This window comes from Acipenser ruthenus, chromosome 3 (assembly GCF_902713425.1).
Source record: "Acipenser ruthenus chromosome 3, fAciRut3.2 maternal haplotype, whole genome shotgun sequence".
NCBI lineage: Eukaryota > Metazoa > Chordata > Actinopteri > Acipenseriformes > Acipenseridae > Acipenser > Acipenser ruthenus.
In genome coordinates, this window is record NC_081191.1 from 36,728,848 (window position 1) to 36,753,859 (window position 25,012).

The following is a 25,012-nucleotide window of genomic DNA, read 5'->3' on the forward strand; positions in this document are numbered from 1 at the left end:
ATGTACTGTTTTTTATAAACCAACAGAGCCAGCTCCTATACCAGCATTATAGTCTATAGTACTGACCTCAGACGAACGTCCAGTCTCCCATATTAAAAGCTACATGCACAACTTTTGGGGTCTCATTGAGGGAAATTAACTGGGGTTCACATATCATTTCTATAACAGCGCCCCCTAATTATACAAATAGCTTTAGATTTTTTAAGTATTTAAAAGAGGGAGAGAAGTGGGTAAATGATCTTAAGCTGTTGAGTAACTATTTATATAACAGTATCATTTATAATGAACTGATTGATCACATCAAAAGGCAAGTTTAAAAACAGGATGGCAATAAAGATGTTTGCATTTGAACCAGAGATAACAAACACAAACTTTGTTTTTAAAACTATATTTAAAAATGATTAGCAAATATGACACCCGAAACAGTATGGCCCCTTAAAGGAACTTAAGCTTTTTTTTGTTCACTCTTTATTTGGTTAAGTGCAACTAATCTTAGATATCTATCTATTCTTTTGAATATTATTCTTTGAATATATATATATATATATATATATATATATATATATATATATATATATATATATATATATATATTACCTTGCAACATGCATGATAACTACTAGATCCTAAAGGGGTTTATCTTACAGGAACAAAGAAGCAGCTCTGTGGTTTGGCTTTATAGTCTATTTGCAAGGCACTGTATGTGGAACTGTATTATGTAGCACTGTGCATCTGTGTGGCAGGATGGCTTGCAGTGGTGAGGTGTGGTGACGTCACGGACCAGGAAGTACAGAAACCAAAACAGTTGATGGGCGGGTGAAACTGAATGCAACGGTGTTCAGCTGATTTTATTAAATCAATAAACCAAAATATATTAACAAACAAAACACAACAAAACAAAAGGGCACGTTGGCCAAACAAATAGAAATAAACAAATAAGCAGATACTTAGCAGTTGTTTCTCTTCTTCGCCTCGCTCTCTCTGCTCCCCGTACTCTCCTCTGTACACTCTTCCCCGCAGCCGGACAGCTGCAGGTTCTTATACTCTGGCCGAGGGGTTAACTAGCTGTTAATTATCTTACTACCCCTCGGCCACAGTCTGCACGAGTTTAGTAAGGATGCTTGACTGTCAGCTAGTTAAATAATCAGTAGCTGAACAGCCACGCATCCTCACGGGGTTTTAAATATAAAAACAATAAGAAATATGTGGCGCTGTTATCCGCACCGCAAACAATAATATAAATAATAATAAATAAATATATAGGGGCGGGACACTCACAATCTGATACAAAAATAACATTAAAATTAAAACTTAGTGTAATGAGTCTCTTCTGGTATAAGCAATGCAATGTTGTGCACTTCGAGCAAGGGAACCTCAAAAAAACCCTGTTTGTTCTCAGAGACATCCTTGAAATTGTGCTGCGTATGTTCTATGTCCAGCATAGCATCTGTAATCTCTACACATGATAAGAAGTTCTGGACCTGTGACAAATCCATATCCCCAATTGTAGCTGATTTCTTCAACATGATAAATTCTTTTCAATGTGTTAATCACTTTGCACTGCAGTCATGAACAAACCCTTCACCGCTAAGCAATTTTACTGTTATCCCTCTGAAAACCGAACGGTGTCTGAATATAGCAGTTAGGGCAACAAAACGTACTGTGCCTGCGATGTAGCAGGTGTCACAGGCCACGACATAAAAATACACTTGGAAAGCTAATGCTGTTTTAGTCAGAAAAAACCTTTGCATTTGACCTTGCTTGGATTTGGTCATTCTGTATATTTAGCTCATCTTCTTGTTCTTAATAGTAGGGATAAAACAAAAAATGGGAGCAAACCAATCCATTTTAATGACTGGGAGTAAACCGCCCAGCTTCCCAATTGCTGTACATGACAGTATTATTATTGAATTATGTCAAACCAAAAAAATTAACCAATGATGTCTCATAAATAAGTTTCTAGCCACCAAAAAAAAAAAAAAATCTCCCTGATATATAAATATAGCATGTCTAATTGGTTTCAGTGAGATATATTTATCCCATTCAAGAAGGACCAGTATACCAGACTTGTTACTTACATGTTAGATCCCAGGTTTTATGTACTGTAACTCTGCTATACAGTAGTACACAAACATAATGCAGTAATATATTGGCACGGTCTCTATGTATGTTCCTATTTTTTGTTACCAGAATAGTGGATTCGTATCGAATTACTAATGATGATTATTCTGTTTACTGAACTACTACTGGAGCAAAAGAAAACTACATGCAGAGACGTTTTAAAAAGAAAAGTGGCAACCAAGGTTTGAAAATCAGCCATATTATAACTAGTCTCCCCTTTCCTTATACTGAAGGCCTTTTATTCTTTGCTTGCATTTTTGTTATCCAAGGTGTGCTGTAGTTCAGTCAGACCAATGAGACCATGTGACCTATAGCAAGTTTCAAGGCTGGAGCAATTAATCAATAGAGGTGTATTTGAAATATTTGCATATCCTCAATTAATGCAAAAAAAAAAAGTAAAGAACCAAAATATGGGGGTCAGAAATAATTTTAATAAAGCTATAAAGAGATAAGAACATTGATGTTTAAAACATTGGTAATGGCTCCTTTAATTCACACCCAACACATCAGTATGGCTGCTGTTGGAAATTAGGTTACTGCCTGCTGTAGATCACTGATTGCAGGGCAAAGGTGGTTTATTATCAAGGATAACTCTCTGTCACATCTTACCTCTCAATTTATAGGATTTGCTCACTTACAGAATAATAAATAAACAATTTAAGAGTAAGACCTTGAATTACATTAACAAGTTCTTTGCTACTAGTGTGAAAAAATACAAATGAATTAAAGACTTTCCGGAAATAAAAACTTGGTTCACATCTAATTCCCTCTGTGCCAAATTAATTTTTTTTAATTCAGTTACAAAAATGTATTGTTTATTACAATACAATTTTTTTCAAGTTTTGACAAACTCCTATGAAAATGAACGGTGCGCACATTCGAACAAAATCAATCCTTCTCTAAGCACTGTTAGTTTGTATTTCAGCAAAAAACATCTGAGAGTTGTTTAAACAGGCATGCAAACAAAACACGCCCTGTGGTTGTAACCTAATGAGTTAAGGGCCTTGATGGAGTAGACCAGGAAGGGAGAAGACCGAAAGAAAGATCGCACTTTGAATGTTGACAGCGTACACGCATTCTAGATGGCATAAGGACGAGAGGTGTCTCACTTTTTATCTGACATTTGTTAGCCACAAAAATGGATTTGTTAAGCAGAATTTGCACTGCCGTGTTACCGTGGATACTTGTGGCACAGGTTATAGTAATCAAAGGTGAGTGCAAAATAACTAACAAACAGTTCAGTTGGTTAGTTTGCTTTACTGTTTCATGTATTTATTTGTTTTTATCTAATGTTGGTTTATAATAAGTAATTACTAATTAGACGTTCCTTGTTTAACTGATCACGAAAAAAAAATACGTAAGCTACTCCAAATAATGTTTAGATAAACAAATGGCAATTTCCTTGTTTTATTTGGGACATGATACACACAAACACGTATTGCTGGTACTGCATATTGCAATGAATTTCACTATTTCAATGACTTACCATTACTGTTATTCTAAACTACTACGACTGTATATTGCAGTTAACACCAAAGTGTTAATTAATTTGTAGGCGTAATATAAAAAGGTTACCTACACATGGCTAATGTAATGTAGCATCTGTCAGAACTTGAGTTTCAAGAAAAGGCAAGTTACTGAAACTATGAACTTTTTATTATTTGTCACTGTTTCACATTTTAAATGACCTGTATTCTGGTATGAAGAAAAGTTAAAACTGCTCGTGGACCACCTTTATTAATGAATCCCTCTTTCAGCTTCATTAGGTCATGTACATAATGAACTACACATCAAAAGTCTCACCTTTTCTCATTTCTGTTAAAGTGTAAACCATTCGAAACAACTAACTATACTGACATTCATTATTCATGTATTATTTGTTTACAAACAATTACGGTGTAACGTCAATTTTTGCTACTTGTTCAAAATGTGCTACCTGTACCAACATTTTATCTGTAGCTATAAACGCTGTTTTTTTTTGTTGTTTTTTTTGGTCGTTAATACAATCCAACAATTCATCTTGGTGGTACTAGAACATAGTTTGAAAACAAAAAAAAATACATAGCAGAACTAAAATAATGTAATATAATTAACATTGCTTATTTTTAAACTAATATCAACAACATGATCGGAATTCACACCAGGAAATATCTCTAATAATAATACCTTTGCAAAACAATTTTACAAAGGTGTCTTAAGGGTTAATTAGACCCCATTCACACTTGCCCACACTTGCCATTAAATCTCATATGTGAACTCTCCAAAAAAGAAAAGGCAGCCCAGGGCTGGTCTAGGTTTAGGCCACCATTTCGATGTGGCCCAGGGCCTGCAATCCAGGACCAGGGCCGGCCTTTACCTATGAACGCAAAGCAGACTTAGGGTCGCTTTTTCATATCACATTACCAATTTGATATTCTGTGATAACATGGAAAAAGGCAGATTTTTCTATGTCAGAGATTGTTTTACATTTGGGGTGGGACAAAAAACATTCAAGGCTTTTTTGTTTGTTTGAGAATAACCAAATCAATACATGTACCGTATATAAACATTAACACAGACAACTTTGCTTTAAATTTACATAAACATACCTGTCCAATAAAACTGCTTCCGGTATTCAAGTTCAGTGCTGAATGAGGCTTCAGTTTACTTCAGTCAGTATCCAGAGCTGTTCAAAGATGCCGAAAACAATAACAAGCACCCCTAAAGATAGGATCAATGAGTTTGGCAAGGACAAATTTCACAGCGCTGGTAATATGCTGTTTTGTACTTCATGCAGCAAGGCTGTAGATTACACTCGAAGACAGACGACTGTAGAACACATGGGAAGCGCTAAACATGGTTGAATGAAAGGAAATGTAAGCAGCAACAAACTTGGGATTCTTTTCTGTGCTCAACGCCAGCGCCTCACCACAATCTGAGAACTACTTGTAATATTTGAAGTAAAAATATTATTAATGGCACTGGTAAGCTTATAACTTGCTTAGAATTTGTAACAGTGTAACAATTTGCTCTTCCACTCTGAGTGCATTAAAAAAAAGTCACATTTAGGCCTGCTTTTCAGTCACATATCTGAATGTGCAATATTTAGGTTGTAGACCTAAATGTGCGATGGCCCCTGAGGCAGCCCTGGGCCAGCACAGTAGTGTGAACAGGGTCTTCGTGTCAAGAAAAGGCTACGCTTCAATGAAGAAAAAAAAAAATGCAGGCAGCGTACAATTGCCTTTTTATCTTTTAGTTTTTTTATTTAAAAAATGTACCTGGCTCTATAGTACACTTTACCGTTTGTTAACACCAGCTGTCTGTATTTAATATAAAACTAATTATTACATGTGGAGTAAAATGTAACTTTACAAAACATGTACTTTCTCATCCAAAATAATAGGTAGCAGTTTTTGATGTGTGACCTTGGTTTTAAGGGGAAATCAAATCTGGGCACGCACAGTGCAGGGTAAAGCAGAAAAAAAAAAACAACGTTGTTTTTACATTGACAAATGTATTACTGGTATATAGATATATATATAACATATAAATTTAAGAAAGGCAAGTGCAGCCAGGAACATAGATATACATTTTAAATATCTTAAGTTTCTTTGTAACTGCATGGTAGTCAAAAATAGACAAATTAGACAATATAGATATTATTATTATTATTATTATTATTATTATTATTATTATTATTATTATTATGTATTCATGTATTTGGCAGATGTGGGGGGTTTATTCTATTAATTTAAACAGTGGTGAGGGATTTAAATACCCGAGACATTTAAATCCTCTATAAAATCAGAACCAGTGTTTAAATAAGAACCTTCCCTGTCATTTTACACATTCTTACACACAGACAAACACTCACATGCACAGTTCAATGTCCAATTTTCATATCATTTGCACACAAATGATCATATTTTAACAATCAGAATAGCAGTAGTATCTGATTTCCCACTGTTTAGATCAATTGAATGTTCCTGACTCAAGTTGTTGAGACCAGCTCAATTAGTATTCGCTCCTCTTTTTTGTTAGTGAGGTTGAAGTGAGTCACACTGTTGCCATAACCAAAGTAGTGATACAAAGGTAGTTTGGGATGAGTGTTCAGTTTTGACTGGTTTGGGTTGTGCCTGGACAACTACAGTGTAATTATGTTATAATCGAAAAAAAAAAAAAAACATGGATAACCACAATTTATAGATGTGTCAAACTCCCTTTGCTGTTTGAGTGCTGCTGTTTTTTCAGGTGTTGACAGGCAATGTAAAAAGGAGTTTGCATGAATAGATTCTAGAACACATGTAGTGCTCCAATAAAACACCCCTTGCTGAACAATGCACCTTTTCAGCTGGGAACAAAAACTGTAGTTGTGATTTGCATGGACCTTGGTGAATGTACTACTTCTGTTACTCAAAAACTGTAAACTGCAGGTAGATTTATATCATATACTTCTGCAAAGAAAAAAGAGCAAATGGCTCAAGTTAAAACTTTAGACGATCAAATAAAAATAGCAGGAAAATAATAATAATAAAAAAAAGTATTCAACCAAAACATATACTGAACTTATAAAACTCAAATATCAACTAAATAAACTTCTGTCTGACAAAGAAGTATTCAAAATGAATACAATTAGAAGGAAATACCATGAACATGGTGAAAAGTCAGGTAAGGTCTTGGCATGTACACTTAAGAAAATGAAAGAATCACATATAACTCCTGTAATTAGAACAGAAACAGAGGAGACCACCAACCCTCAAGCCTCATGTTTCACTCCTATGCTGACGACACCCAGCTCTACTTAAAACTCGACCCTGGAAGCCCCTCTGCCATGGTTCAGCTCTCTGCTTGCATTCAAGACATCAAGGCCCCACAGTACGAAGCCTTGGTGTACTTCTTGACAGCAACCTCTCCTTTGATGCCCACATCTCCTCCGTGGTCAAATCTTCCTTCTACCATCTTCCCTACCTTTCCCTCCCAGATGCGGAGATACTTTGTCGTGCATTTGTCTCCCCTCGACTCTACTACTGCAACTCCCTATATGGTGGTCTCCCGGCACGCACCATAAACCGACTGCAGCTAGTCCAGAATGCCGCTGCCAGGATCCTTACCAGATGTAAAAAACATGATCACATCACCCCCGTCTTACCCAGCTGCACTAGCAACCTACAATGCCCTTCATCACACAGGTCCAGAGTACCTCTTCAACCTGCTGACCCGCTATGTCCCTGCCCGCAAGCTGAGGTCCTCCGACTCTGGACTGCTTGTTATCCCCAAGCATAAGTGCACCACACTTGGAGAACGCTCGTTTAGCTTCATGGCTCCGACTCTTTGGAACTCTCTCCCAGCTTCGGTGCTTGATGCTCCCACCGTCGCCCGCTTTAAATCAACTCTCAAGACCCACCTGTTCTCTTTTGCTTTCCATGCTGTTTAAGTCTGATATCTTTTATTAGCTGCTGTGTTGCTGCTACTATTTCATGTATTCGTTACTATCATGTATTATGCACTTTTCACTGTATTTAATGTATTATACATTTTTTTTTTTTTTTTTTTTTTTTTACTGTATATCCTGTATTATGCATTTCTCTATTTAAAGTATGATGGTATTATTAAAGTATTAAGTAGTATCTTGTAAAGCACTTTGTGATGGTGGTCCATTATGAAAGGTGCTATATAAAATAAAGATTGATTGATTTTTTTATATATATATATATATATATATATATATATATATATATATATATATAGTGGCAAAGTGTGGGGTAGAGTTATATAGGAGTAGCACGGCGCCTATACCCTCTATAACCACTGGATGAGACACTGTGGCTGGGTACCCAGCCTGAGGCAGGGTAAAATAACTACACTTCCCAGCAGGCGTTGCAAGGTCCAGGGAATTCAGATTACCTGTGATTTATTGGCACATATATTTAAAGACCCTGAATCTGCTTGCTAGCTGTCTGTGTTAAGGCTAAGGCCATGAAGTGTGGCGGAGAGATCGACTGAGCAAAGGTCTGCTGTCAGATCTGTGCATTTGGGTTCAACCAGCAAGCAGCTTAGCAGCCTGGCTATTAGTCAGGAAACTACCGTTTAGCTAGTACTACGAAAGGTAGTTAGGTTTTGTTTATTTTGGGATTAAAATTGCATCGTCTGGATCGCTGTATATAAATAAATGTACAGGTACCACCCTGGTTAAAAATTCCACTCTGTTCGAGTTTCATTGAGATTACAAAAAGACTGTGGTATGCGCCTGGCTAAACGGGGGCAATCAAGACCCGCAGTCACTATAAATAATATATATATATCTATCTAAATTGCGATTTCTGACTCCGTCACCAGTTTTCTGATACAAAGCCCATCTCTTCAGTGTTAAAATTTATTTGATGAAGGGGGCTTCCGAGTGGTGCATCCAGTAAAGGCGCTCCACGTGGAGTGCAGGATGCGCTCTATGCGCTCTGGACGTCGCGAGTTCGAGTCCAGGCTATTCCACAGCCGACTGTGGACGGGAGCTCCCAGGAGGCGGCGCACAATTGGCCCAGCATCGCCCGGGGGGAGGGAGGGTATAGGTCGGCCAGGGTGTCCTTGGCTCACCACACACCAGCGACCCCTGTAATCTGGCCGGGCGCCTGTGGGCTTGCCTGTAAGCTGCCCGAGAGCTGCGTTGTCCTCCGACGCTGTAGTGAGTCCGCAGTGTGAAAAAAAGAGGTCGGCTGACGGCACACGCTTCGGAGGACAGTGTGTGTTCGTCTTCTCCCTCCCGAGTCAGCGCAGGGGTGGTAGCGGTGAGCTGAGCTTAAATAATTGGCCATTCTGAATTGGGAGAATATAATAAAAAATAATTGGCAACAACTAAATTTATATAAAATTATATAAATTTTATATATATATAGATACACTACCGGTCAAAAGTTTTAGAACACCTCCATTTTTCCAGTTTTTATTGAAATTTACGCAGTTTAATGTCTTAATGTACTCTGAAATTAAAGCATAGAACAAATAAACAATTGGAGATAAAGAAATCATGGAATCGTTTTGTTTAACAAAATTTAATCTAAATTTTTGACTCATCAAAGTAGCCACCTTTTGCAGATATAACAGCCGAACACACTCGTGGCATTCTTTCTACAATGGAAATCAAATATTGTTCGGAAAGTTCTTCCCAACACTGTTGCAGAAGTTCCCACAAATGTGTTGCACTTGTAGGTTGATTTGCTTTCACCCTTCTGTCCAGTTCATCCCAAACCAGCTTGATGGGGTTTAAGTCTGGAGACTGTGCTGGCCATTCCATGATTTGAAGCCTACCATCTTGTTCTTTTCTTCTAAGGTAGTTCTGTTTTGGGTCATTATCTTGCGCAGGATGAACCCCTGACCAACTAGGCGTATACCAGAGGGTATTGCATGGCGCTGCAAAATGCTGTGGTAGCAGTTTTGGTTCAGGGTGCCACTCACTCTGTGCAAGTCACCTACTCTGGATCCAGCAAAAGAGCCCCAGACCATCACGCTTCCTCCTCCATGTTTGACAGTTGGTGTCACACACCGAGGAACCATCCTTTCGCCTACTCGACGGCGTACAAAAACCCTGCGTGATGAACCGAAGATTTCAAATTTTGATTCATCGGTCCATAAGACGTTCTTCCAGTCTTCAGTAGTCCACTGGCGGTGCGTCATGGCCCAGGCAAGCCTCTTTTTCTTATTTTGCCATCTTAGCAATGGCTATCTTACTGCCACTCGACCTGTCAATCCTGCAGCTCGAAGTCTTCTCTTCACATAAAACTGATACTTGCTTACTTCGGCCAGTGTTAAGCTGTGCTTGAAGCTGTTGTCCTGTGAGCCGCTTATCACGAAAGCTGTTGACTCTCAGAAACTTGTCTTCTGATTCTGTTGTGGCTTTGGGCCTGCCAGACCTCTTCCTGTCAGTTTCCTCCAGTTTCCAAGTGCCTTTTGATGGTGTAGGAAACTGTACTCACTGACACCTTGGCTTTCTTTGCAATTTCTCTAAAGGAAAGACCTACACTTTTAAGGGTTATAATGGTCTGTCTGTCTTCCTTTGTTAATTGCCTTTTTCTCACCATTATGAGATCAATATACTACTTCCTGCAGTACAATACTGTCCAAATAATGCTTAAGAGGGTGTAGTAACACAGTCTGTTCCAACACTGCTTTTATACAGACAGAGGGTTTGTAAGTAATCAACAAAAGTTGGGACACCTGTAGGAATTGTTAGCATCAACTTTCAAGGCTTAATTTACTTCCATTGCTGCAGAACAGCTGTAAGTTGTTAACCCATTACTTGTTCCCTGAAAAAGGCCTTTTTGTATAACTCTGAAATGTACATTATTTTTCAGTTTTTGGTAACCTAAACCTTTTTCTTTAACCACTGGCAGTTTACCGCTTACCTTTGTACCATTTCAGGTTATTCACTGGACTTGAACTGCTTAAATTTCAATAAAAACTGGAAAAATGGGGGTGTTCTAAAACTTTTGACCGGTAGTGTGTGTGTGTGTGTGTGTATATATATATATATATAAATATATATATATTTGATTATCCATCACACTCCACAATTATTAATATTTTTTTTTTCGTAAGCGCAAATCTGTCCATGCACATGGCTGTGTGTCAGGACAGTGTGTCCAGGGCAGCAGAGATAATAAACAAACGAGAAGAGCGAGTTCAGTTATGGAAATGTGAAACGGTTAATCATTAAACAGTTTTAGATACTCTGATGTATTATTCATTTTTAAATCTGTGATCTTGCTTTTGTGCATTTTTCTTTACTGTAAAAGTGCACTGTGAAATTAGACTTATTGAGCAGCACATGCAGTTTTGAATACTGTTTCAATTCTGGATATTGTGGTGTTTTTTTTCTGAAACTTTTGATAAACTGCACTGCCTTTTTACGTTTTATGCAACTCTGTGCATGGGTAACATTATAATTTAATTTTGTTATTGGGTCGTAATGTGGAAATGTACATACTGCTACAAATTAATACATATGGGATTTAAAAGGATATACTGAACAGTCCACGTGTCTACAGTTGTCTTTTGATACTTTCAGAATCATATCTTTCTGAATTAAAATACTTCTGTATATAGTAACCAACTACAGTACATCTAAATGGAAGGTTATGTATTTTGAACCACAGTCCTTTCAGCTATGTAAAAACAGACAAGGGTTGGAACGGGCCAAAATAAAATAATCAGATATGCGTCACACTCGTTTTAACCGTCACTGAAGTCAACATTTTATAGGGTTGGATATGTGAGTGCTGACTGTATTAACCCTGTTTTTTCTAGATGTTTTCAACTATTTTAGTAATATAACCTAAACTAACTAGGCCTGCAAGAATATAATCCTGTTTGACACGAATATGTGTTTTTCAATATAAACAGTAAACACACATACATGTTGGGAGACTTGTAATAAAATATCATTTACCTTAAAATGACTTGAGCTGCCTCTCTCGGTTGATGGAATGCTATGAAAAATAGAGTATGTAAAGCTTAGTAGTACCTGGCTTCTGCACACAGACAGTGATCGATATAGGAATGAAAAATATTATTATTATTATTATTATTATTATTATTATTATTTATTTAAGACGCATAGAAAAATAACATTTTTACAACGTTGGAAATCCATGAGCCAGTTATTAAGTTGTAGATTATGATCCTCTTGCGATCCTCTAGAGATTATTACCAGTGCAATTCCTAGCTGTGTGTACAGTATAGGATACAGTAAATTAGTCAAACGTGCCTATTATCACTTGTACTAAGGTGAGTAATTACATTTTGTCAGAGTCTGCTTCTGATGTCAGCATTTTTGGAAAAATTCTAAGATTTTCCTAAAGTTCCATTTCACGTGGTGAACATTAGCCATTTCATAGCCATTTTCTTTTATCCTCTGAATATATTAATGGTACAGACTACTCGCTTTCAGTGTCTTACAAGCTGTATTCTGTGATTTTTTAAATGTACTACAGGTAGAGTTCAGTAGAAAGTAACCTTTTCACTGCCACATTGGTTTTAATTAAGTACAGAAAGAAGTACTGTACGGTAAGATTCAGCAGACGGGTGTTTTAAACATGGCTCAGCTGTAAAACTTTTTTGTGGCAAAAAAACACAGTGAGAAATAAAGGCCACATAACTAAGCATTAAATGTTACAAACCCAGGTTAATAAGTATATAATCCTTCCAAAACAAATATGGAGGCTTATATTGCAGTGTAACAGTGTAATGGTTGTTTACTTTAAAAAAAAAAAAAAAAGACAGGGCCTGTAAAATAAAATGCGTTCCCTAGGGAACCAGTAAAGAACCCTTTAGCAACAAGTAAGAGTGCACAGTGTGCAGCACAGTGGCTTAATGAGCATGAAAACGACAAGTGTTTTTTTAAACTTCGTTACCTAACTTGTGGATTTAGTTTTTGCTGTGGCATTTGCAAATCACATTATTTTTAATCGCAGTACTGTTTTTTTATCAATTTCCTCATTTTCCCACCACGTTACTGATAACAACCATCCAAACCTCCACGATCTACCCATGTCAACCGAACAGTCAATATTGTTTATAGTCAGGTACTGTGTGAACAGGTTACAGCAGTGACTTGGGGAACTGGGGAAATTTGAGTAATTGAAGATTAAAGACTAAGAATAAGCCAGTGAAGTTGTCCAGGCCACAGTTCTCTTGTATCTTGTGATGTAGCCAGGACACTAGGAATGAATGCTCGGATTAATGTCTTTAATGTCATCTGTGTTGTAAAGTGCTTCCTAACTATGCCAGGGCATTGGTTGACCACCAGCTCGATGAGAAGTGTGCCTCCGGAGCTACTGTACTAGCACCACTTTTTCTTTGACAATCTCCCTTCCCAGACTTCTCAAGTGACCGTAATCTTGAGGGTCAGACCCCAAACCCTCTGACACTCGTGTATCTTCTGGAACCCTTAAATGATGCTGCAAATAGGTTTGCCCTTTCCCAGCTTCTTCAGTACACAGCTTGGCAGTTTCTGAAATGAAATGACTGACACAGCTGTATCCAAATGAAACTGAAAGGCTGTACCATGCTAAACTGCTTGACAATACTTCAGTTTGCATTGAAAATATACCTGTGTTCTAGTTCTGCCTCGTAAGACATAAACTACTGTTCTAAACATTTTCTGTGGCAGCAAATTGACCCTCAAAAGTAGCTTTGCACTTTGTAGTGTCTTTACTCAGAACTGGTCCACACAGATTAAAAATAGTTTTAAAACTATACAAGTTGTTTTTTTTGGTTTTTATTTTTTTAAGAGTGCTCCTTATTTGTATAGTGCTTTTAGCACCATTACTGTTTCACAATATATTCTCAAACCAGTGCAGGAACATACAGAGGGTCCTCATAATTCCATAAGAAGCGCAATGGTAGAGTGAGGCTAGGAGTGTAATATAAAATAAAAGTTTATTGTAGAGTGGTTATCGTGTTCACAATGTAGAGTGTGACAGGTAGACATCTAGGTCAGTGAAATAGTTAAATGGAATGTATAATTTACATTTTGTTTGTTCAAGATAATGCAATTAAGATGGGAAATGATTTTGAATTTCCACAGTTCACATTTCACTGCTGATAGTATTTTCGTGTGCTTAGCGTTTGAGTAGTTTCTTTCCAATCCATTAATTAAGAATACATATGCTTTTAACTCTTCTTCAATCTATATGTTATCACTGCATCTGACATGCCCTCATCTTAAATTAGGAATATCTGTGCTTAATATTTTTGCATTGCCCTTTTAAAAAGTGCTTGTAGCTAGAAAAATAATTCCATGAATCTTACCCATCAAGCAGGATAGGTTTGGTCTCAGGATAGGTTTCAGACGAAAGCCCTTGAACTGTAGAAAGAAAAGTGTGGGGAGATGATGTCATGATTATATCGGAATAGAATGTTCATTTCAAGAGGTTCCAAAATTCCTAGTTTGAAGATAAACTCGCGTTCACTTTGTTTCCGAGCAGCATTTGTTCCACAGCACTGACTGATCCCACAGATGGTGAGGTCTACAGTGTGATTAGAATTGTTGACATGTTGGGCTACTGGAAATGTAGTGGTGTTGATTCAAATGCTTTGTAAATGTTCAACAAAGTGGTCTGCCAAATGTACAGTTTAATGCACTATACAATTTATTTAGAGGTGCATGTAAACGGTTCATGGATGTTGAATGATGATTTATTGCCTCTGATCTGTTTGGGTGTTAATATATTTACAGGTAGTGCATCATGGTCTATTGCATGGAAACATGCCTTTTAAAAGTTCCCCAGAAGGAGGAATCTCGCTGTGGACTACATATTCTCTTTTATTAATATCAGTGGGGGAGTCTTGAAAATAAGTACCGTAGATGGGTCTTGCTGTAAAATGTAAAAGTTTCTTTGCACAATTTTCTGTCATGTGCTTGTTGTTTACTATTATTATAGAAAGCATCCTTTCTGTTTATATTAGAAATGCTGATTCAGTGATGATCTCGTCTGGAAGACCACAATTAACTAACAAAAAAAACCCAAAAAAAACATCCCTCACTTTTGGAGAAAGTGTGGCTCGTCGCTGCAAATGCGTCTGTTTTAAAAATGTGGAATAGTCACGCCAAGCCATTGGGGGTGAGGAGTCATTTTACAGATACGAATGAGAAGCGGTTGGTTTGTAGCATATAGTGTTTGTTTTAACATGTGTTTCTTTCACAGATTCACATTTGAGACTATAGTGAATGGAAGCACTTGGCTGGGATGTTTTGGGGAATTGTTTTGTTACTTACAAGCACTTTAAGAAGTGATACTTTAGGGAGCTCTAAAATTTAGGGAGCTCTAAAACTCTATTTAGCAGCAGCATTATAATATTGCCATAATTTAATGAAGCAAGAAGATTGCTGGAAAAATCTGCCTACACAGAGCCATTAATCGTTCATCATGAAGGATTTTTTTTTTGTATGAACCACATGAGTGTCGTTTGACCCAGGAGGGCTAGTGTGAATGTCAAGACGTGCTGTTACACTTTATCTTTTATTTTACAGATTTTAGTACTTTTTTGCCTACTAACATTAGCCAAATATTTTTGCAATAAATCTGTACTTTTATATATGTGGTGATTTGAACATTTAAAGTAAGTCTATTTTTTATACTTCTTTCTTTTACTTTTTCTTTTTTAGAGTGTCAAACTGCCACATTATCCACAGGAGAAAACACCACGATAACCATTACATCCTCATTTCCAAAGGCCAATTGCAGTGTCTGCGTTCTGAAAGACAAGCAATTAACCTGTTCATCTGAGCTCCGCCTCCAACCCAGAGAAAATAGGACTTACAGCTTCAGCTGTCCAGAGCCCCATAAATTCTTCACCATTGAAATCAGCAAAAACACTGGTGAGTAGAGGTGTTGTCAATGTATAAAGCATGAACACCTAACTAGAGTTTCCTTTAAAATCATGTTTTTTAACCTGGTAAGACATTCAATCTCTACTTTTACCAAGCAACCAAACAGCATTGTAATAATAAATATTTCAAGATATGTTGTAATATGAACAAGCAGTTCCACGCTGACACACACGCACTCAAAAAGTTACCCTGTTTAAAATTCCTCCCTTTATTTTCACAGTTTGCATTTCCAACTTTTGCTCCACTGAAGTTAAAGAACTACTGTCTTTGGCATTCCCGAAGTTCAACAATACTTTAATCTGGGATATCAATTTTTCTGAGAACAAAGCTCTAGTACTGGATTTCTTGGGGTCAGGGCTGAGGCAGATTAAACCGTCGGAGAGCTGTCCAGATCACCTGACTTACAGCATCCTCACTTACCTGACTGCTGAAATACAAAGCATCGGCACTTTCTGCAGGAGGGGTCCAGTTTCCAAAATCCAAGTGGATAAAGGAGCGAGGGTATCTCTGCAGATGTCAGGGAAAGAGGAAGTAGATGAACCTGGTTTCAGTATGGCCATTGGTCCCCCAATAAAAAGTAAGTCCAGTATTCATTTACTTTTTGTTAGCAAGTCAAAAATTGAGCTTATTGCTTTGGTAGTATATACAGTAGACATGTGCTGAACTAGCAGACCAAATGTTGACTGTATAATATAGGGCAGGGTTTCCCAATCCTGGTTTTTGGTTTTTATTTTTTTAAGAGTGCTCCTTATTTGTATAGTGCTTTTAGCACCATTACTGTTTCACAATATATTCTCAAACCAGTGCAGGAACATACAGAGGGTCCTCATAATTCCATAAGAAGCGCAATGGTAGAGTGAGGCTAGGAGTGTAATATAAAATAAAAGTTTGTTGTAGAGTGGTTATCGTGTTCACAATGTAGAGTGTGACAGGTAGACATCTAGGTCAGTGAAATAGTTAAATGGAATGTATAATTTACATTTTCTTTGTTCAAGATAATGCAATTAAGATGGGAAATTATTTTGAATTTCCACAGTTCACATTTTACTGCTGATAGTATTTTCGTGTGCTTAGCGTTTGAGTAGTTTCTTGTCAATTACTTAATTGAACCCTTAGCTTGATTAGACAGTTTTAATTGTTTTCAGCTTTTAAACAGTTGGAGATTTCAAGTTAACTATACAATTTTATAAGTAACTTGAAATTGGCATTTTTTTAGGAGCTAAGAACAATTAAAAAGGTCTAATTAAGGATATTATTAGTTCAATTCAAGGTTTAATTAAGTAATTGAGAGCTCAGTTGGAATGGAAACCAGCAGACACAGGGGTCCCCAGGACCAGGATTGGGAAACCCTGATATAGGGTAATAAGAGGTGGGATTGGCAGAGTTAAAAAGTAATATTGTTGCATAAATTGAGTGGAATGCAGCAGGCAGTTGAATTCTGGCACTAATGGTTCTCCAGACCAGGACAAAAGCAAATTCAAAGCCAATTAGGCTGATTATTTCAGCATCAGAATCCAGAAGTACTAGTATCCAGTGTAATGTAGTTGTCAACTTGGGTTCAAAATACTTTGATTTCCACCCCCTGTTTTTAAGGTCAAGGAATAGTAACTGATTTTGTAAGCTCTATGACCAATTTCTTGTAATATACAACTGCAAGTGACCAAATTGTCCTACTTGTAGTTCTTTATTGGTCAAACCTAATGAATGAACTTCTATCTGTCATTCTCAATCCTGAAATGAGTTGTCTTCTTCCAGAATGCTGCATAATTGAAGTGAAGTTATTGCCGGGGTCTTCCGTGAACCTGCTCTCCCCAAACTACCCACTGAGTTTCTCAGATGACGACCTAATGTCCTGGATGTTTACAGTCCCTGAGAACAACAAAGCCAGCGTGCTTTTCCTGAACTACACCCAGCCGAACTGCAACAAGAAGAGTGAGAGGGTGGAATATGCAGTGGCTGGATACCAGTCCACCATTGGGAAGAGTTTGACTGATCAGCAGCCATCCTCCATCCGTGGGAATTTCGAAATGCAGCTGGAGAACTGCAAAATGGACAAGTCAGACCCTGGGAAACTGTCCTTGGAGTTTCGAGTTGAAGCCTTTAATGACAGCCAACAAAGTAGGTATTCCACTTTCTGTTTTAGTACTGTGGAGACGCCTTCTCACCCAAGAAGATAAATTACTATCGGGCATATTTACTTTGAAACACTAATAAATAGTAATAAATGTATTAAATCAAGACCACTTTTAGATTTTTCCTCTTCAAATGTTTATGGGTGGGGAAGGGGGGTATAAAAGCACCATTGCTTAGTGTGCAGAGTGAGTCATGTAAGCATGGTTGGCTGGGGGCCTAGAGGGAGCATTGCATTGGTTGGGGATAGTTCAACTCATCACAGTTTCGAGACCTCCTTCTGGTCAGGCACCAATGAGTCCAGGTGGATACTTTCCAGCACGGGTCACTCTTCTAGGGTTCAGAAAGCTTGGTAACGTCCATTCCTTGAGTTCAGCAGGTGAAATGAAGTGATTGACTAGACAGCAGGAATATGCCAGTTATCCATGAGAGAGTAAAAAAAAGCATACCTTGGGGCTGATGGAGGGGAGGGGTAAAAGTTACAGGTAATAATTACAGGAAACTAATTACGAGGGTAATTAATCAAAAAGATGTGGCAAGAGGAGTGGGTTTCACCTGTGTTCCAAGTGAAAATATAGTCTAAACAAAAATATCAATGGTGAGAATGTTACGGCAGTGAGGATTACAAAATCTTAAACCTTGGTTTCTTGTCAGACTGAGCAGTGACCTACTTGTAACTATCTTGGTCACACTTTAGTTTTATTTAGAAGTGTGTTACTAAAAGATGTGAGTACCAGTGACAAGAAATAGTATTTCATTATAATATAATTGTATTGATACGTAACTAGTGGAAGGCTTTGTGTCATGTTCTAAAGTATTTGGGTCATTCCACCTCAAGTGGATCAAAAAACGAGGTGTGTAACTCATGCCTAAAGGTGGGAAAATGCCCATTCAAACATCCATTTTATAGAAGTAATTTTCCTTTTGATGTTGAACCATTTCTCAACAGTTTATTAAAAGGTAATGATGATAAAAAACACAGGTGTATGACTCACCTGTGTTGAAAATGCTAAGAGAACTGCATTGTTGCAAAACTTCTGGGGCGTTCCTGGACTGCTAATTTGCTGAGTCAGTATCCTCTTCCTGGCATCTTCATACAGTTAAACTGTTTTAGACTTTTGTTAGCTTCTAATCCTTTCAAGGCCGGGTTTAGACTGCTATGCTGGAATTCTGAGCCAGGTTTTGTTTTGGAATTTTTAAAGAAAATGCACACACTTGTTTTTTTTAAGAGTCAAGTCATTCAAATCTAATCGCCATAAGACCATATATCATTTTAAAAGCTTAGAACTTGAATATTATTGTCAAACTGTACAGAATTCAGAACATGGTCAAATGTAAAAAGGTACAAAATTGACAGAAAAAAGGTTTGCCCTTAACAATTTATCCTACTATCCCATTTCAGTGTTTCAGGTCCCAAATTATGGTACTACAGATAAAGGAATGTCCCCACAAGAGATACATATATTTTAAAGAGCTCTTGGTAATGTGAAAAGCTTTCCTTTTCCAGATCATTTTTGGATTGACTTGCAAAAAGAAAAAGGGATCAATGTTACGATAAAGCAGAAGAAAGTGAATCCAAACTGCCAGATCTGTGTTGGTACTGCTTGCCAGCCGGAGATCACGCTACAGTCTGGAAAGAAGACCAAAGTCATCTTCAAGGACTGCAACCTGGAGGAACTTGGCATGGCGGTCACCAAAGACATAGGCAGGAACTATGCATCATCTTTCTCTAATATCATACCCTTCAAACAACCGAATGATGGCAAACATGTTTACAGTATTCACCTTTATCCCTTTAAGGCATAAGTACAACTATAGTTTTGTATGCCACATCTGCACTTTTATATCAGTATCTTGAGAACAGCTCTTCCAATTGTAATGAAGCTTGGGATGGGCATTACTGCCATGACAACTGATCTTGTCAAATCTCAGGTGCTTCAGAAAGTGTTTCTTATGCCGTAAGTTCATCCTCTTGTTTTCCAGGTTGTTATAACTGGGAGGAGTGCCCTGTAAAGGAGATGCCCCTCGAAGTGCCAATTTCCCTTGCCAAACTGCATGTCCCCCTGGAAAGCCTTACCTGGCAGCTGAGGGCTCCCACCGCCAGCACTGTGGTGCTGAGCCCTGGCAAAGCTAAGCTGAAGTACCTCCTGCCTGGGGACAAATGCAGGGAGGGCTTCTACTACAGACTGGTGGAGGAGGACGAGTCTGAACTGGGCAAGTTCTGCCCTCAGGGATCCATCGAGAAAGTCCAGATCCACTCCAATATCTCTGTGGTACTGTTAGCCATCGGCAACCACAGCCAAATACTGGAACCCTTTTTCAATGTTACCTTCGAAAAAGAAATCACAGGTAATTTATTATGCAACGTCATTCTGGAAAAACACACATATACATACATTTTTTTTTGTTTGTTTTACCGTTTGTGAGAATTGTTCCAGTACCCTTAAAGAGCAAAAAATGTCTACACTGTTGGATTTTTTCCTGTACAGTATTTCAAATAATACATGAGAACTTCAGATGGATTCCAAACAAAAACCCAAGGTTTTTACATTAAATTCTATGTCCCCCTTCATTTGTAGCATGTGTGAATGCTGCACATTTAATGAAAAGCTTATTGAAACATCTTTTCCCTGTTTCATGTGCTTGTCATTCATTTATTTATTTATTATTAATTTTGTATTGCTGTAATGTTTCTAACTGTCTATGTATTGTTGTCTGTTGTATTTATGTTCCCTCTTGGCCAGGTCGGCATTTTAAACTTGTTCTCAATGTCTTTACCTGGTTAAATAAAGGTTTGAATTGAATTTTAACAGTTGGGATTAAAAACCCTGACTGTACCATTATTAGTAGCAACAAGACAGCACTGTATCATGTGAAAGGCTGGGCAGATTAGCAGGTCATGCTTGTCACTGCATACAGTAGTAGTAGTGTAACAACAACATGTCATACAGCATACAATTAATTAACTCATGTTTCCTTCTACAAAATTCATTCAGAGAGCTATATATTCACTGTTTCCCCTGAACTGGGCGTCATGAGCTACCTGGTGACCCCTAAATGGCCTGAGGGGATGGCCCCCTTGTCCTCAGTGTCTTGGAAGGTTTCAGTGCCGCCGGGCCACATGGTTCAGGTCAGCTTCCTCAATGCCACCCAGCCGGAGTGCCGGCAGTCCCACACCAGCGTCTCCATCAAGGGGCAGAGCTCTGTGGAGGAGGAGCTCAGTCGCAGGGAGGACGAGCTGTTGCCCGAGCACCAGACCATGACGGAGGACTTCTGGCTCAACATGTCCAATTGCAAGCCTGAGGCCACCAAGAAGACTTTCAAAGTGATGTGTCGGGTCACGCTAATAGAGAAGCGAAACGGTATCCAACTGTTCTGATTCATTATTCAGTTTTAATGCAATTATTTATACCATAAGCGTGGGTATATCTAGCGTGGGATACATTTTTGTTACCCCACTCCAGTGGGATAACACAAGTGGATAACATACTTACCATTATTATTATTTTTAAATCTGGCTTGCTTGCCCCATCCGTATCGCATTATTTAAAATAACATTTTGTGTACAATGAGCATTCAGTGAGCCAGTTTATCATAGCATATGTTAGCTACAGTATGTTGCATGTTTTCATTCAATATTTCACAAAAAATAATCTAAAATAAGTAACCAACGAATAAAATATCAAATTACACCCCTGACTTACGCAAATGTTTCAATATCAAGTCTGAATCTAAGCAGTGGAGAATCATAATGCCGCTGCCCTTCAATTTATGAAACTTTACAAATCTGTAGAATTCTAAGTGCTGAAAGTGAAGAGCTTTCCTCATTCATGTCAAGTCATGTGACCTTTCAACTCTGCTGGTCCTACCTATTCTTTCAAACTATAAATGTAGGGGCTGGCAGATTGAAAGATAATTTAGGGTTCTCCTGACAAGCTCCAGAGAAAGTTGAAAGCCAAAAAATAAAAAGAATATTTTATCTGACTGGTTCTAGATTATTAAACATAATCTACAACCAGTCAGAATGGTTGCAAACATCATAAAACAGTGTCAAAAAGGAACTCATTGATGCTTGAAGCTACTGTTTTATCATATGACACTAATTTTGTTTTACTTTTTTTTTAAATTAGACCTCATCATGAAAATCGCCATTGGAACTCTTTCAGCTGTTTTGGTTATTGTGGCTTTTATTGTAATTATCAGCTGTGTTATGAAAAAGTAAGTACTTTCTACATTTTTAATGACATAGTATGTAACTAAGTATGTATGTAACACAAATGGCTGAGCTAACAGGAATAAAACATGCTATTAAGACAGTTGAGGGTCAAATAATTGGAATGACAAAACTCTGTCAGAAACCTATTAGGTAAATTGCAACATACCACATACTTAGACCGTTATCTTACTTCAAGGTAATGTTGTATTTTACCCCCTGAAAATACATTTTACTCTCTATGTTAAAATTAGAGGTTAAGTTACTCCCAGACCCAAAACCTTATCTGGAGCACTGCCTGCCCCTATTGATTTTTATAAACAGCTTTTAAATAAAGCAGATGGACATTTGGGGAGATACTGTTAATATATATAACTCTTTTTCACAAAAATCTAATTTTAAGAATATAAAAATCTATTAAATAATTAAAGCACAGCATGCGCTGTAGTACCTATTGTTCGCAAAACCACTTAAACAATAGCTATTTATGTAAAAAAAAAATTAAATCTCCAATTTTTTATATCAAATAAAAATGGCACATGAATATGTTTTATGAACATCTTACCTGACGTTGTAATATATTTCTATATGTGAAAGTGCCTTTCCAGGTGGAAACACTGTCTCTTCAAAGGTAGAAACCCACAGTTAAACCTGCTGCTACATGGTCTAGATTAGACCGAAGAATTGGTTTAAATTAAGTCGCTGCTGATAGTTTGAAGTTGAAAAAGCCTTTTGATACCATGTTGTCTAAACTGGTATGTTGCAACTGAGTTCAGAGACTGTTGTTTTTTTGTTTTTTTTTTTTTTCAGGTTTAAACCTCAGTTAAACCAGTTTAAGTGGTAGGATGCAATTCACCCATTTTGTTTGATATGTCATTTGGATGACAGGCCAACAATACATCAATCAAAACTCCCTGTTAATTGAAGTGTACGCAATACGGCATAGGTCTGTCATACTGACAACTCAACATGTCAGTCAACGTATTGCTATTGTAGCAAGGTTTCGGCTGCCTAGCCTTGGATACAAAGCAACTGTCCATACTAGCCCTCAGTCAAGTAGACCAAGTTGTAAATAACTACACTGTTTAATAAAAAAAACTAATTTGTTTACTATTGGTTTTGCTTCACATAGAAAGAAGAAAAAAAAAATCCAGACATCAATCTATAATCCAAATGTGAACACCTTTTTTCCCGGGCACCCGCTGTTCTCAAAAGGAAGGCGAGACAATGACTCTCACGTATACGCTGACATAGACGAGACCATGATGTACGGGCAGCTGCTGAGAGGGCCTGGCATGACACCCCTCCCAGAGGTGGACGTCTACCGGCCTTTTGAAGGCCCTGTTGGAGACAGGCCCCCCACTCCCCCCCCTCTCTTTAACCGGGGCAAGTCCAAGGCGGTCGGTCCAGAGGTGGATGTCTACAGGCCTTTCTTAGGTCCAGTTGGAGACGAACCACCCATTCCCATTTTTAACCGGGAAGCCAGCATGCAGGCAGTGGTGGACAGTAAGTTGTACACGTTTCAACAACACGAGCAAGAGGCAGAAACACCAGGCAATGAGGATGAGCTGCCACTGCCTCCTGCTGACGAAGAAATGGACCAGAATAAGGAGGAGTCAAAATGATGCTGGACATCCAAAGATGTCTAATATCTTCACTATTTAGAGCCTGGATAGTACAGCACTGCTTTATTTGTCACACTCCTATATTATGGTGCTGTTCTAACTGAACAGAATTCTGTGTTGGTAAAGTGGCTACCTTGTTTCATTAACCACCATTCACTGAATTTTTTAAAATATGATTTAAATGTATGTATAGAAGCAACACTGTTTTTATTATTATTTTATTATTGTTATTATTTTATAGAATCCATTCTTTTGAGTCTTAAGCAGCAGTGCAGGAAACTCGGTCAGCCTCAGGGAAAGGTGTGTCCTTGGGTCAGATGGGCCAAATGCAGCTTTGTATTATCACTGTTTACAAAGGCTGTTAAATATGACTTTTAGTTATTATTATTATTTGTATATTTAGAAGACGCCTTTATCCAAGGCGACTTACAGAAACTAGGGTGTGTGAACTATGCATCAGCTGCAGAGTCACTTACAACTACGTCTCACCCGAAAGACGGAGCACAAGGAGGTTAAGTGACTTGCTCAGGGTCACACAATGAGTTAGTGGCTGAGACTAGAGAATAGAATTATATTGCAAAAGACTTATTGTGGAAACGTTTGCCTTTTATGCAGTGGCTTCCCTGTTCTCAGGTCCGTTGTGGAATCATGGGTGGTTGTTATAACTATATTGTTGATGGCTGTGTTTTGAAAAACTCTCATAGCTATGACACTGTTTTGGGGCATTGTGGCCCCAATACTAGGGCATACAATCTTCAATATGATGGCTGAAAGCACTCACCCTTGAATACCTACCCTAAATACATAGCGTATATGATCTTAATTACCATATCATCTTGTTTCCTTGTGCAGTTCAATATGGTCATTTGTATTAACAACTGGCCTCCATGTTTTTTTCTTTTTAAACCGGTATTGTTATCATTCCTATGTTCTGAGATGGAATTAGCGTTCCCTTCCCAGTGAACATTTTGATGTAGTTTCACTTTGTTATATATTCATCTATTTTCTATGTTAAAAAAAACAAACACATTTGTATATTTGTCATATTGTTGTTAGTTGTGTGTTTTTTCTTGTTTTAAATAAAGTTTTTTATAAGTGCATTTGAGTATCCTATACAAACATTTGTGGAGCACATGAGGGAGGCTGTCTAGTGTTACAACATCACACCAAACGCTGTGAACATATTGTAAAGGAAAAGTTTCTACGTTGGCACAGAATAAAGCTATTTCATTTTGTTAAAAATGATAAAATGAAACCCTTAACATACATAGATGTTAAAATAAATATATAAACTGTTGAAAAATAAACTACTATTTACTGGAATGCTCAATACTTAAATTTGACCAAAATATTTGCAGAATACAGTTGTGTACAACATTTGAAGCGAATATAGTGTTGTGGTCTCTCTTACCAAAAAGTCACATGACAGCAATATGATTTGATTTTAGGTTTTATATGACTACCAATATGGAGTATCTCAAGTTATTTCTGAGGTAAGAGATTTTTAAAGTTGATATATGACTTCCTGTATAACCAAGAGACATTTGGATACCAAATGTGAAT

General features: G+C 37.7%; 1 protein-coding gene across 1 annotated transcript; it reads left to right on the forward strand.

Annotated features, from left to right (window-relative positions):
- The first annotated feature begins 3,021 nt into the window (after positions 1 to 3,021).
- cdcp1b (CUB domain containing protein 1b) lies at positions 3,022 to 24,549 on the forward strand. The gene is made up of 9 exons (XM_034058984.3): positions 3,022 to 3,332; positions 15,257 to 15,469; positions 15,702 to 16,058; positions 17,237 to 17,599; positions 19,119 to 19,316; positions 19,595 to 19,960; positions 20,608 to 20,973; positions 21,742 to 21,829; positions 22,957 to 24,549. The coding sequence occupies exons 1-9, from the start codon at positions 3,260 to 3,262 to the stop codon at positions 23,447 to 23,449; spliced, it is 2,517 nt and encodes an 838-aa protein (XP_033914875.3). The 5' UTR covers positions 3,022 to 3,259; the 3' UTR covers positions 23,450 to 24,549.
- The last annotated feature ends 463 nt before the right edge of the window (positions 24,550 to 25,012 follow it).

What these genes read in the sequence shown, in the direction of transcription:
- cdcp1b (XM_034058984.3), top strand. Translation starts at nt 3,260, where the DNA reads ATGGATTTGTTAAGCAGAATTTGCACTGCCGTGTTACCGTGGATACTT. An exon ending in CTTTAATGACAGCCAACAAA is followed by an intron (nt 17,600 to 19,118) that starts GTAGGTATTCCA and finishes TTCCTTTTCCAG; the next exon opens with ATCATTTTTGGATTGACTTG. An exon ending in GGCGGTCACCAAAGACATAG is followed by an intron (nt 19,317 to 19,594) that starts GCAGGAACTATG and finishes CTTGTTTTCCAG; the next exon opens with GTTGTTATAACTGGGAGGAG.